Consider the following 14,468-nt stretch of genomic DNA (forward strand, 5'->3'; position numbering starts at 1 on the left):
TTGTAAGAACACGTGCGTTTCAGAGAACGTTGGCTGTTTGCTGGGAAATCCCTTGGTGACGTGGCACGTGGTCAGATAATTGCCGATAGGCAGCGACTCTAGCCGACTGCAAACATCTTGGCAGGCCTCCACCGCAAATGCGTGATACGGCCAAGCAAACGACCGTGAACTCGCTGAAACCGGTGCCGCAGTGAAAGAGAAGACGGGAGCAGAAGAAGAGAAAGTCAGTAAGGAGCGATTGTCCCGCTTCTGAATATGATGCAAGCTGGAGGAGGCGTTGCGTGGACATATCAAAATGGACAGTTTGGCTTGTCGGTTAACGTTTCTCTTTGAAACAGCGCGAAAGGTACTAAAGACACAGGAAGAACGCACACACGATGGGCACACAGAACAGCGCCTGTTCCGCATGGTTCGTTCAAAAAATGAACGTCGATATACGAACGAAACCTTTGGAGTAAAGGGATCAGGCAGCCTCGCGTGTCCTCAGTGATGCGGGGAACGCAGAGGACAATCGTAGGCCGCGGGGTAGGCTTCTCGCCAAGTTCATGGAAAAATTGAGAACAACAGGAAAAAGCGGTTGCGCAGAGTTTAAAAAAGAAGAATAGGCCTGATATTTGTTGGCCCAGATATTTCGCGTTGTCGAGAATCGGTTAGTTCTTGCTTAGCCTAAGGACTGCAACAAGTCGTTTACACCGCTGGAGGTTAACTGATATTAGACTGCATTTTTTTTCTATGAATATACGCCCTCTTTTTTACACGATCGAGGCTTTGAAATCGAGGGTATTGACAGTACCTGCGGTCACAAAGTTTTACTAGTACATGTCCATTGCTCCGTTGCCGCGGGCATCGATAGGAATAGAACAGTGTCCGACATTACAGCAGCGTTGAATGAAGTGTATATAATTTATACCTGAAATAATGCGTTTAACACATCTGTACGAGTTAGCATTTTTTGTGATACAAATAATTTATTCTTGCGTTTCGGGAATATAGTAAAACACGTGTTGAGAAAAAATGTGGTGCCCTAAGAACGCCACTTCTGTCCTTTTTACCAGGGAAGTACTGCACTTGCAGCTTCATCTTGCCAGATTTGCGGCGCACAAATTGTACTGTTGATTCCCTGCAGAGAGCTGAGTTCAACTCGGTCAAGGAGGAAAACATTGTAAAAAAACATATGCAGCGAAGGACTTATACTTCCAAGCCACCTTGCCTGAGTTTGTTCAAAGTAACCCTCCGAAATAATGGAGCTCGATCTTTCCCGATCAAGTTTCTACAAATACATTTTTCATGAACGGAACTGGGATCAGCCAATCAAACGTTCATAATGCAAAGAAAGGGTAAGGCGTGCAGACACGGACCCAAGAGTAGAGAAGTGGACAACACGAACGGCGCTCACCTTTCTGTCGTTCTAAAAATCAAACGTTATTGCTAATGCATTCAGCGGCTGCTTCAAATCAGTATTTACAGGAGATACCTTACACGTCCGAACCCACTTTTGTTTGTTGATGATGCCGTTGTGTATTCAGGAAATATCTTGAACGTTCTGGTAAGTGTGGATTCTAAAGAGAGTTCTGTAGCCCAGATAACGTTAATAACAAATTTTCTTATGGCTGTTGATTTTAGACAAGCGAATACATTACGGCAATTTTCAGAAACCACTCATCTTGCACTGTAACTCTCATAGGAAAGGGCAGAAGCTCCCCTTGGTTAATTACACGCATCTGTCGTTAACCTCTCACTGGTTCAAGTTATTGAAGCACACAATCTTGAGGGATGCGTCGGGTACCATGACGGTGGCACGAACGGCAAACGTCGCGTCGGGTGCACACGCTTAGCAGGCTAGCTAGCTATAGTTTACATCTCTAAGAGTTCCCTTGAACAGAATAATACGCTAGGTAAAGACGGGTTTCTGACATATCAGCTGGGGTACGTTTTGCCGTGGCACAAACATACCACGAGCTTTCTTGAACCTAACAATATTCTCTATGATCCTTAGCGTGGTTCGCGGCGCGGATTCAGCACCGGCATTCAGATGACCGAATTTACGTACGTCTTTCTTGCTCTTGACTTCGGTCTTCGACTGACACATTACTCACAGGTATTCCAAAGATTTATACACTCTCACTTACTGCAACTACTGCACAAATGTATTCTTATATTAAATGTTCATTCTCTAATTGATTGAATTAGTGATTCCTTTCCGATTGTCGTCAATAAGTCTCTTCGAACTCAGATTCGTCTGAAGCACATGTATCTATTGGCATAATTATTTGGGCCTCTGCTTTTCCTGTTACAGGATATTAATTTACACTCACAGTTTATGGTAAAAATGCGTTTTTACGTTGATGTCTGCTTTCTCTATGCGTTCATCCGAGTGTAAGCGATGAACGTATGGAGAAAGCAGTCATGCGAATAAAAACGCATTTTTTGCAGAAACTATGGGTGAAGATCATTATAGTGTAGCAGGAAAAGCAGAGGCCCAAGTAATTATGCCCGAAGATACACGTGCTTCAGACGAATCAAAGTAGTTCGAAGAGACGCCGTGCATTGCTTTATCGTGCTTCGCTTGCGGACATGCCAGATAATAAACGCTTGAGCACTCGCTATTAGAATGTCCAACTTTCCGCAGTTATCGCTGTGTGCTGCGGAGCAAATTTCAACAACTTAATCTTGCACGAACTGCACGTAATGATATCTGGCCTGTTCGATTCACCCGCACCTCTTGCACTGGTTCACTGCTCGCGGCAGCGGCGTCCTCGATTCTCTGTTGCAAGGAGCGCCCCCAGCTCAGCGGCCCTCGATGGCAGAGTAGTGCCACACACACACACACACACACACACACACACACACACACACACACACACACACACACACACACACACACACACACACACACACACACACACACACACACACACACACACACACACACACACACACACACACACACACGCTGTTTTTGTTTAAGTAGACTGTTCCAACTAGACCAACAGCAAACTTCCTCGCGAGTGCCGACCGCGGCCGTCGTTACTCACCTAGGATGACCGCTTCTTGAGGCTGTCCACCTTCGGGCCGCACCCACAGAGCCACGCTGAAGTGTCGCCACGGAAGGCGGCCTGCGTCGGTGCTTTCGGCTGCCAGGGTGCCCGTGGCCGACACCAGGTAGGCGGCCCGGTTACCTGCTTCCGGTCCGGGATCGGCCTGGCGCGTCTGGCGTTCGCCGCCAGAAACGACCCGCGGGGGGGTTTCGACCGCCGCGGGACCCATGATCGCCGTGGGCGCCCGAGCCGCCGAGCCCGCGCTACTGCTGCACCGGGACCAGGCCTGGCGCTCCAGTCGTTCGCGCAGCGCTGACGCCTGCTGGCGCTCTTGCGACGTGGCGAGCGTCGTCCCGCACATCGTGGTCCACAGCAGGGCCAGCGCGGCGGCCACCCGCATACTGGTCACCGTGCGTGTTTTTTTCCGGCTACCAGAGGCGCAAGTCCTTGCGCCGCCGGAGGTCCTCAAACCTGAAGTGTGAACGAAAGAAAAGTTGAAAAATTTTAACTGAAAGCTCCGAATGACGGACTTGCGAGGGCAAGTTCGCGTCTCTCTTGTCAGCGGTGCCGCTGACGTACAGTGTGAATCAGATTTGTCTTGAGTGGTCGAGTGGGCAGCTGCGCACTGCGCGAGGCACCTTTGCCATTGGCGGGACACATTTGCAAATGACACGTCCAGCATCAGGATTGCCTGGAATTTCCTTTTACGAAGAATTCTAAAGCAGTAGACCTTTTTGTGTATACGGGCCCTAACCACTCTATAGACAAGTGTGATTCCCACTATAATAGCTCTTGTTCACCTTTCCCCTAAGGTGCATGTCGACGAACTTCTGCTAGCAATGGCCAGATACTTGAGGCATTAGTGAAGCCTCTGTGTGTAATAGCCAATTAGCATGTACTTGCCGAATGACGGCTGTTGCTTCCGAGATTCCGGTGCACACAACTCTGTATTTTTTCATCTTTCTCACTTTTTTGTTTTTGCCTGCTAAGCGATATGACCCAAGAGGCTTCAGACAAAATGACACGATCCAGTGATAGCACTAAGCATAAAAGTTGCTAAAGCAAGTAAAAATTTGCGTGATTACAAATCTTGGAGACACATTTCGCACTTCAAGAAGCTTCAGACAAGAGGCTTCACAATCCAGTGTAAACTCTGGCATAACTTTAATGCACCGTCTGCGGCTTGCAAAGACAATCACACGTCGATGTTTACACAGGATTCAATGCATTGGTTAGTGCGCAATGTCATTGTGGCTCTGCTGACGAAGACGTACGACACCTGCTTTTTGAGTGGCCGCGACACGATGCTGCTGGGCGAATACTACAGGCCGATTTATTCTTGGTATAACGTAAACTTTTCGCTCTGAATATAAAGCATATTTGGTCCATGGCCAACAATAGAGCTACAGTAAATTGCACTTGTGACTTGAAATCTTTATGTTTTGGAAAGAACAAATGTATTAGGTTCTTACTACATGTATCCTGGTTGACCCAACTATCACATTTTCTTTCGATACCTGAGGTTGTATAGCATGTTGTATGTGTGTAGCTCACCTCTAGTGTTGCTGTATGTTGTGTGTGGTGTTGCGTAGATATGAACTGAACTTATGGGTTGCATTTTGAGACTCTTTCGTACACTTTCACTCGTTTACGAAACTGCGTATACAACCTTTCGAAATGTTGGGGCTATTGATTTGACTGTCGAGTGCATATGACTTTTTTTTGTGCCTTTGTTTTGCTTGTCCTGGAAACAGAGTAGCCGGTGCCAATAATGGTATAGCAATCTTCCCTTTCATTTCATATTTATATTAAAAGAAACTACGCAGTAATATGCATGCGACTGTACTCACGTCTTCAACGAACATGTTTATTGAAGCAATGTGTATTTCACGCATCCGAGCGAGCGTCCATCTATGATAGAGCTGATGCTTGAAATTGGTTAAATAAATGCATCCTTAGATGACGTACTGTATATTTAGACCATCTGCACGTAGGAAAAAGGGAAAAACTGGAAGTTAGTGGCGTACATTGGATTCAAACAGCAGTAATCTTGGTTTTGAAGCCTGCGCCTTAACAGCGTCTCCATGGCGTTTAACATTCGGTCCTAATATTGCAAATTGGCGTCACCGCTCAAGTTCTATCAAAGGTGATGCTTGAAATGGAGAAAAATCGTCATCTACGCGAGAGCCGCAGGAACATAGAAGTGAAGCATAGTAGCTTGGTGCTGCTTCACCCATTATGGTTATGTGACTCTCTTCGTGCCTAGCGTACGTTAAATGAGGGCTTTTTATCCTGCTCACTGTGTGCTCCTTATACACGCTTGGTTTCAATTTCGCGCGCAAGATGGGGCGTTACTCCTCGGGCTAGTGTAGTTTAAATAAAATATTTTTATTGGCCTGCTATGTTGCTATGAGCTTGGCATTATAGCTATGAATGTCTAATTTCAATTGGCGGTCTAACATTAGTAATTACAAATTCAGTGAGTCTTAGCTACTATTAGGCTGATAAATACGTATTTCCTCAGGGATGTTTCTTTTGTCTGCACCTGCTCCGATTCTTGGTCAGGAAGAAAAATGGCAACCATACCACTCTGTGAAGATGGAATGGCAGCGAAAGCTCACGACAGTCAAAACTCTCAAACAAAAAGCAAATTGCGTTCGCCGCCATTCCATCTTCACAGAGTGGAATGATTGTCTTTTTTTGTGTGTGTGTTGCGAGTCACGGCGTCGTTGCTCGTTCGGAGGTGCTCGGGCTCGTGATTGTAATTTTCGTTCAGCATCGCGGGAACGTTCTTCTTCGGTGGTCGTTTCGCGCCGGCGCCGCTTACATTCTCGTTGCTGTTCCCTCGGGCTCTCCTCGTGCGCACGTTGTTCTCCGGGTGTACGAACTATACGTGTCCGCCCCATCGATAACGCAGCTATTTTTAGCGCCGATACCTCTCCTGCTTATATACTGCGATAACCTTGACGTCACACTATTTTTCACGGCAAGCGGTTTAATCTGTTCCGTATTTTAACAGCTGCGTCGCCGCACTGCACCCGTACGCGATCACACAAAGCAAACAATGAGACCCATTGTGTATGGCTTTATTAGAAATGACTAAGTCAGTTTCTGTGGCCGGACGCCGAAAAAGCTACCGAAGGTTAGTCATATACGGCTTTCGCTATAATATAATTTTGTCTTGACCCCTCTCTTTCAAGCATGGCGAGCATTCTCGGAACAGCACGTGGTAGTGTGAATGCATTAAATTAAAAGGCAACAACTATTAAAATATGTGTCAGTGATGACAAAGCATCGTTGCATATTTTGACAGTAAGGTCGCGGCAGACCTCGAGATGAAAGTGTTCTAGTTAAAAAAATATAACATTGACGAAAAGAAAGAAATGAATAACGTGCTAGGCAAATGGGCACAGCAGCAAGAAATAAAAGACGTGAACGGCTGCCACATTGTCGCGTAACTGAATCGATTAGGTGGCAGGCGAACCACTACGCGCCTTGGAAGAAACAGTCTCTAAAGCGCCATTTCACTCATTCTTATTCAACCTTATTCAAATGTGAGAACAATGATATCAGCTCCGTCGCAGAGTTTGACAATTTCTCAAAGTACAAACGAGACATGTATATTAAGTTGCTTATTCAACGAAACAACAACAAAGAAAGCGTATGCTGTTGGTATTATAAGCTCGAGATATTCGTCCCATGTGAGTTAGCCTGCTGCGTTCGCCATTACGCAGAGAATTGCGACCTGAATTCGCGACCCCCAAAAGCCAACACTGGAGATTCCCGCTACGACGCGGGATTCGCCTGCATCATAGTCTTCTATATTTTTGGATAACTTATCAATCAGACTCAGTAAAGTAAGCGGCACATAATTTGGCATCTATCTGAATCAGCGCATGTTTAAGCGCTGTAGTGACAAAGAGAAAATAAAACAATACGGTGGCGCCGGAATCGTTGTAGTGGCTTGAAGGTTTGTCGAAGCCACTTCGAAACTACCACAGCAGGCGATTCTTGGTGCCCTAGAGCTTTTTGTCTACGCCTTCGCACTAGATTTTTTGTGATATGTTAGTGTAGCAGATTCTAGAGGCGTTTATACCTATACTACACGTGCACTTGCTGCGGTTTTCTGTGTCTTAATTAGCATGGTTGCGGGTTCGATTTAAGGCCAGCGGCATTCCCAAAGGGGCGCGGGCTGTAAGAACGCTTGCGTGTCGTGTCCTGCACACAACTTGAAGAACCTGAGGTCGTCCAAATTCACCAGGGGTCCCGCATTATATCGTCTCTCCTACGCCTCAGTTTGCTTCCGGACGTTACATTGAAATTCCTTATTGAAATTGATCTTCCACGTGCTTTCTTATTTGTCTGTTTTATGCTTGGCTTATTACACCTACTCGACCCATGATCAGAAAGATGTTTTTTTAAGCTAGAACTGTGCGCAAGAGGAGATGCCAGGCCATCGTGAGGTCGGGCATAATCTTATCGAAGGGGGCCGACCGATGGCAAACAGGAAATACGTGCGTTATTCTGCGTTTTTTTTTGTTTTTGTACGCAGTGTAGCGAAGAAATAATATCTATGTCGGTCGTCATCTTCATGCTCATCATCAGCAGCATATTTTTATGCCCACTGCCTGACGATGGCCTCTGCCAGTCACGTCATTTTTTTGAGGGTGCGTCCACGACAAAGCATAATCCAATCAGTATTTGTCAAGGAAACAGTGACGCTATCACAGCATGTTAATTTCCTTAGCCACGGAGTTCACTTAAGCGTCCTATAAATTTTAAGATGACACGGACTGCCCAATAACGTTCTTACCCTTCCGTTTCCTAGCCTCTATTCATGACCAAGATGCAAAGAAAAAAACAAAAAAGGAGAGGAACGCCTATCTCGGCTTCACTAAGACTTCGGCAGAGTCTTATCGGAATTTCAGGAATAAGGCATCCATTAACAGAAGAAACGACATGATTCAACACCCTGCGCTGGAACCTATGAAAGCATTGGTGACATGAAGGATTCGCTTAGAGGTGGAAAATAATGTGTTGATATTCATAACGTAGATTGCACTAAGTTTAGAGGGAAATAAGTGCACCACACTGTTTGCGGAGTCTGAGCCATCAAGCCTATTCTGTCAAGTGCGGCGCTCGCGGAGCTACTTTGCAGTGAACATAAACGTAATAAAAAGCAAGCTTCAATGAAAGCGCATAAATCTGTTGTCTATACCATCCTTGATTTTAATAATCGGCGTCACGTTTTGCTGATTTTGCGTTTTCTTGAGTTAGCGTCATTTCCAACAACATTTTCAGCTCACTGCCTTTAGTGAAGTGATCCTGAAGGTTCTGCTGCAGGAACCCTCCATGAAACAACTAAATAATAAATAGGTTTGACCATACAATTCTTACATTTTTATTCTTCCATGTTACCGATTTGACGTGTGGCCGCCCCGACCAGGGATCCAGCCCATGAGTTCGTCCTAAACCGCTGTATGTCGCATCCGAGCATTTATGATACACACTTAAAGGGAACTTAGCTGATGCGAATCAGCTACCTCAATCAGGTGCGTAAGGTTTGCTTCTTCTCGAACCACACATAAAAAAAGTTCTACATATACGGCTGGACAGAACACCACAATGTAGAGTCGAACGCCTTTGTAACGAAGTGATTGGGGCCTCCGAATTCATTTGTCATAAGGTCACCTTCGTTGTAGAAGTCGCGCACCACACAGCTCACACTAGAACCAGAATGCAATTATTCCTTCGTTATATATACAGGTGATTTCGTTGTAAAGGCGCTCAACTGTATATTGCTCAAACATGAATGGTGTTTGTTGCGGACCCGATACACTTGAAATCTGTGCTGAGCATAAATAAATTAGACTGCGAAAGAGGAACAGTGAATGAGAGCACTTCTCAATCTCTCATAAGTTATTTCAGCGTCCGATGCTGTATCTCCGCGAAGCAAAGCGCATAAGCTACTGTAGCCGCAACACACGGTGTGTGAGTTTGAATGACGCCAATGCTGTCACAAACTGGTGAACGTGTGTACGAAAATGCGTTTTGTAGTTTTCTTTCGCTGGTTTGACTTTCATTTATTGCCGGTAGTATTTGTTGCTAAAATTCATTGAGAATTATGCAGTGCTCGTCAGCCCGAAAGGAACCGCACCAACCGGCATTCAGTTGTTGTTGATGATGATGATGCCGCGAGTGAAAAACATAGATGACAAATCAAGGCAGGCTTAATGCTATGGGTGAAAGCTTCGTTGAGAAAAATATTTCGCAATAATTTGAAAGTGAGCACTTGTCGCTGCTTTTATAACAAGCAAACGCGGCACTTGCCGCACTGCACTCGGATTAAAGTTACGCTAACGCTGGTAGCAAAACATTATTTACCCACTCACAGCAAAGCCGTCGGTGCCTGTTTATGCTCAAACAAAAGCAACTTGCCGAGCCCCCCCTTCCATATCAATGATAGAGCTTTAAGATCTGGGAGAAACGACCGCGAGTGCACTTTTGGACTGACTAGTGCGAACGCATGCTGTAGACAACGCGAAAGAGGCAAATACAGGCAAAGCCGACACGACTGCACCACCAACCTAAAATTCGGGCTTATTTTAGAAAACGTACTAAACAAATCAACGCACCCATCATATATACTTAGCGTGTGTCAGTTTATATTGAAAGTCAGAGGCATGCGTGTGCTGATTCACGGGGCCCCACAAAAATTTCTGGGTTTTCTGTAAAAGAGACGACTTCGTCCCGTAAGCGGGAAATCGGAAACTCGTCCTAACGAGTAAATTGAACAGCGTGTCACAGCCCAAAGAAGGAACCACAAAGGCGGAGCGTGCCGTCCTTGTGGTTCCTTCTGTGTCACGCATCGCACTGTTAAATATGTTCTTTAGCAAGGTGTACCAATCAGCCTAACTGACAGGATTAACAAGCGCACACCTTAGACGGGACAAAAGAACGCAAACACATGATCCGTTCTTGTCCCGCCTAAAATGTCCATAATTTCCTGTCTGAAGCATACGGTTTATAAACTTGCAAGAATGGGCCAACTACCCTCAACAAGACGTTCTGTTGAGCACGCCGTTATTTAGTCCGACACCCTGGTAAGTAAAGAGTGAGCGCATTGACTGGCGGCACACTACACACGTGCCGAGTGCCACATCGGAGCTGCGGCCGGGCGCGTGCGAGTCGCGTGTCAATCAGAGCCGGGGACTGACCTCAGGTGCGTCCCAGCGTGGAGGAGGCCGCGGGTTGGCTGAGCTGCAGCACGGTGGCGGGCAGGGGGCTGCTCCCATTCAGGCCCACGGGCGGGTCAGTGAACCTCTGACAGCCGGCAGCCCCAATTCCGTGGCGACAGCGTACCGCGGCACTCGGGCTGGAATGCGGCGGCACTGTGGTAGCCCGCTGAGCACACGCGATCAGCGCGCCCGCCCTCGGCAGTCAATCTAACGCCGCGCACCCAAGTGGCCGAGATTGGTCCGGCCGCCGGCGATAAGACGACCTTACGATAAGCCCATGTCCGTCATCGGTCGTCCACTGGGCGCACTCGCCGGCGGCGCGGGTAAGTGGACGCTTCCCGTTGCGCAAGCAGGCAGCGGCCCGCGGAGGGATGCGCGCCACGCGATGTCTGCGGCACAAACCTCACTTTCACGCGCCTGCCGCAGTAGGCATGCACGGAGATGCACGCGCTGCAAAGGCTTGGGTCGTGCCTCTGCCGGCATTTGCTTTATCGTCCCCGATAGCAGCTCTACGCCGGTGCAATGTAAAGCCCCGTGCATGTCCGCAACTCGCTACTTGCTGAATGCAGATAGAACTTGACGGCAATTTCTCGGCTTCTTTTATTTATCATTGTGTCGTCGAGCATCGAGTTGAGGCCAGCCGTACGAACGGCTGACTGAGTAAGGGAACAGGAGGTCGAATTCATAAAGCTTTTCGTTTGTAAATGCTTTTTATTAACTGTATGAACACTCCAGGCGCATTCCTGCCGTCGCTGTCGGCGTGATGTTCCGTATAAGGTGCAAAGGCTATAATATCTTCGCTGCGCGTCGTATGTTAGATGTGCAAGTGAAAGCGTGCGAGGGGTAGCCGCTGGTGGCTCAATCTCGCGCGTGCGAGGAAAGTAGGGAGGAAGAGCGCCGTCTCCCGTCGCGTGCAAAGCACCGGGACGGGGAGTTCTACTCCGGCGACGGCTGTGTATGGCGCGGCCGGGCGTGCCCTATCTTGAAAGTGATCTGCGATGGGTCTAGGGTGCGAGTGCTGATAGCTTCGTGTCCGCTCTGTTTGGCAGCTTAGTTGGCGTTGAAACGAGAGGTAGCAGGAAAGTCGATTCGCTCGCTGCTGCTTCCGCGCGTCCTCACTCCAACGTTTTGACAGCGAGTTTCCGCGCTCATCCAGTGAGAAGTGTTCATGTTTGGTTGCCCGCGCGTGGCACCATGCTTGTTAATTTAGCTAGTAGGCGAATGTTTACAAGTTTACACGGCCAATAAAACGACTATCATTACTTCGTATAGCGGTCTACTAATCTGCTATCGCAATCGATGCTTCGCCTTTCGGGGAAAACTGCGGCTTCTTTGTCGTTGGCTGGCCGCCTTCGCTAATGGTATGTCAATCATTTAGATTGGCTGCAATTTGCTTCCAGGAACGTTTTAGCGTATAAGAGCAAATTTCAGCCAACCCGGATGACTGACATACTATTAGCGCAGATGGCACTGAGGCTGAATTCGCAATTCGCCAGGAATAATGTGACGTGTTATGGCGGCTGCGAGTAATTCTTAGATGACACTTCGTGACTGTCTGACCTCCTGACCTCTCCGCAGAGAACAGTGGTCTGACACTTTTCACGGCAGCTCAAACATCGCTTTACGCGAAGGAAGATTGCGTTCTCGCGGCTTTAAAAACACGGCGGCGTACATTTCGTACATTTCAACTGGCATTATAGGGCCCCTAAATCCCCGTGAGCTTGACGACGAGCGCGCGATTTTTCTCTCGCCTTCGCTACCTTCCCCAAGGGCGCTCTCTCCTCTTCACCTGTACTCCCATAGAAGACAAGTGCGTACTACGTCAGTAGCGAACGTCTCACAAGGTGTTTTGTTTGATGGCAGAGTTGCTCAGACTGGCGAACATCTGCGAAGATTTTTCGTGAGCAAGTTGCGCTGAGCACCGCAGGGCGTCGAATCGGTATTTTTGGTTCGGTTGCCGTTACAGCTCAGACGTTTGGTTCTGTTTCGGGTTCAACAATCGGAACGAAAACGTTAACGGTTCGGATTGGTTCAAACCGGTTTATTGCGGTACATGAAGAAGGTTGAACAGAAATAATATTTCACCTGTTTTTGTCAACCACTTTTGTAACAATTTACTTTGAAGGCCACAATCTTGTATCCACCGTCGTAACCCCGTAGCTACGGCGTTGCGCTGCTAATCTCGAGGTCCCGGCCGCGGCGACCGCATTCCGATGGGGGCGGGAATGCAGGAACGCTCGTGGACCGGGTGCAGTGGGTGCACGTTCGATAGCACCAACGGGTCAGAATTGATTCGGAGGTCCCCAATACGGCGTACTCGTAATCAGACTGTGGTTTTAGTGCGTAAAACTCCAGAATTAAAATTAACTTTTAGAACACTCTCGTTTATCTGTGCGAAATGACAATGTAAATTGCTTGAAAATAATTTAATCGCTATCGCCCCAAACTATATTTAAGTATCAGTGCTTGAAGCCATTTCTATTCCTTTTAAATTCTTCAAAATATTTAACCGTCTGTCACACACGCAACGATTTTCCATTTTGGCCTTGGCGAAATAAGGCGGAGGATAAAGATGTCATAAATTACAGCTGTAAAAGAACACCGTAAAGAAATCCTTAATCACCATTTAAATTACCGAGGGAAACTAGTGCCACTTCAAGTAAGCGACGCTCCATTTCCACTCCGTATTGCAAGACATTATTGGCCTCGAGCTGCTCCGCTAGAGAAGAGTACGCTCCTGTAGGCGGGACGTTCTTCATAGGATCTTGTGACAAGCCTTGCTTCGTCAGACGCTGGGGAAGCAAAGTGGAAACAAATCTCTACTGTAACTTAACTCTCTCTTTATCAGGCTTTCAATCTCTGATTTAGTCGGATTATTCGTGTTGCCAGCTCGCGTACTATTCGCCGGTGCTGTAATGTGACAGTATGAATATACGCATTTAATTTACCTCTGCACTTGGGAGAGGCAGCGAGATAATATCCTTCATTGAAAATCAGAGGGCGTAGACGGCATACGCCTAGATATTCTGCCCCATAGGAGACGAGACTAATGGAAAGAAAAGCCTTAATGATGTAATGCGGTCGGATTACTTACGAAGTGACCGGGCAGACAGATTAAGAATGCATGTGGCATATTTACATATCCAGGAATTTTGGACATTGCTCCTGCGGCCACCTGTCCAATTTTACCGTAATGCACCAGTGTAACTCAATTGGCAGCATTTCTAAAAATGGTATTTCAAACGGCCATATCAATTTCAACAACTTTCAGTTAGCAATAGGGGTGTGCAAATAGTGATTTTTGAGACCGAATCGAATATACGAATTGAATAAGGCCAGAAGCGAATCGAATCGAATCGAATATCGAACAGTTTTCGAATAGTTTTGGAATAATGAGTAGCCGTTATTGCAATTAGTATAAAACGATGTTGACATCCGAGTATTGTTAAAGTTAGCAAGTTTTTGTCATTACATAGTACGTTAGAAGCGCTGTTTATTAAAAACATAAATGCAGTATTAGGAGCAAACAAGTAGTTTCTTTGCATGCACAGGGCTTCTGAAGTGACGTAGCTAGCATGCTACACTACGCAAGTTCTCATGTTTTTTTGTCCATGCTATGCTCGCGGGGGTGAAAATTTACTGTACTTTTGCTCCAATTTTGTTTATTTGGTGCAGCTGGCGTTTTGAAATATTCGAAAAGTATTCGTAAACTATTCGCATTTATAAATAGGGACAATTCGATTCGAAGACTGAAAAGAATAGAAAGGACACTATTCGATTCGCTGTTCGCAAGTTTCGAATATTCGCACACTTCTAGTTAGCAACGTCGAGAGGGCACGCCCTTCTCATAACATGCGCCATTTACGGCAATTATTCACAACTTTCCTTGTGCGTTACAGCAGTGTTTTAATCCTGGCCAAAACTGTGATAGGACGCAGAAAAGATGTTATGACTAGGTCTCGTAAAAATGCATGTTAATAAAAGGGCGTACCCTCTCGACATCTCTAACTGAAAATCGTTGAAATTCTGTCGGTCTTCAGAAATATTCTATTTTGAAAATGCTGGCCACTGAGCTACGCTAGTGCACTGCGATCAAGCTCAACAGATTTCCGAAGGGGCAATATCTAAATTTCCTGAACATGTTCAACGAAGCGGAAATTCTAAAACAGCATCAACGGCTCTAATTGACCCC

General features: G+C 46.6%; 1 protein-coding gene across 1 annotated transcript in view; it reads right to left on the reverse strand.

The window, feature by feature from the left end:
- Positions 1-10,470, reverse strand: part of LOC126547704 (pappalysin-1-like) — a 73,028-nt gene extending 62,558 nt beyond the window's left edge. Inside the window, exons 1-2 of the mRNA XM_050195659.2 lie at positions 10,256-10,470; positions 3,036-3,509 (exon numbers count right to left, since the gene is read on the reverse strand). Coding sequence (XP_050051616.1) covers positions 3,036-3,438 — 403 coding nt within the window. The 5' untranslated portion in view covers positions 3,439-3,509; positions 10,256-10,470. The remainder of the gene's footprint in view (positions 1-3,035; positions 3,510-10,255) is intronic.
- Between the last annotated feature and the right edge of the window lie 3,998 nt (positions 10,471-14,468).

This window comes from Dermacentor andersoni, chromosome 1, assembly GCF_023375885.2.
Source record: "Dermacentor andersoni chromosome 1, qqDerAnde1_hic_scaffold, whole genome shotgun sequence".
NCBI lineage: Eukaryota > Metazoa > Arthropoda > Arachnida > Ixodida > Ixodidae > Dermacentor > Dermacentor andersoni.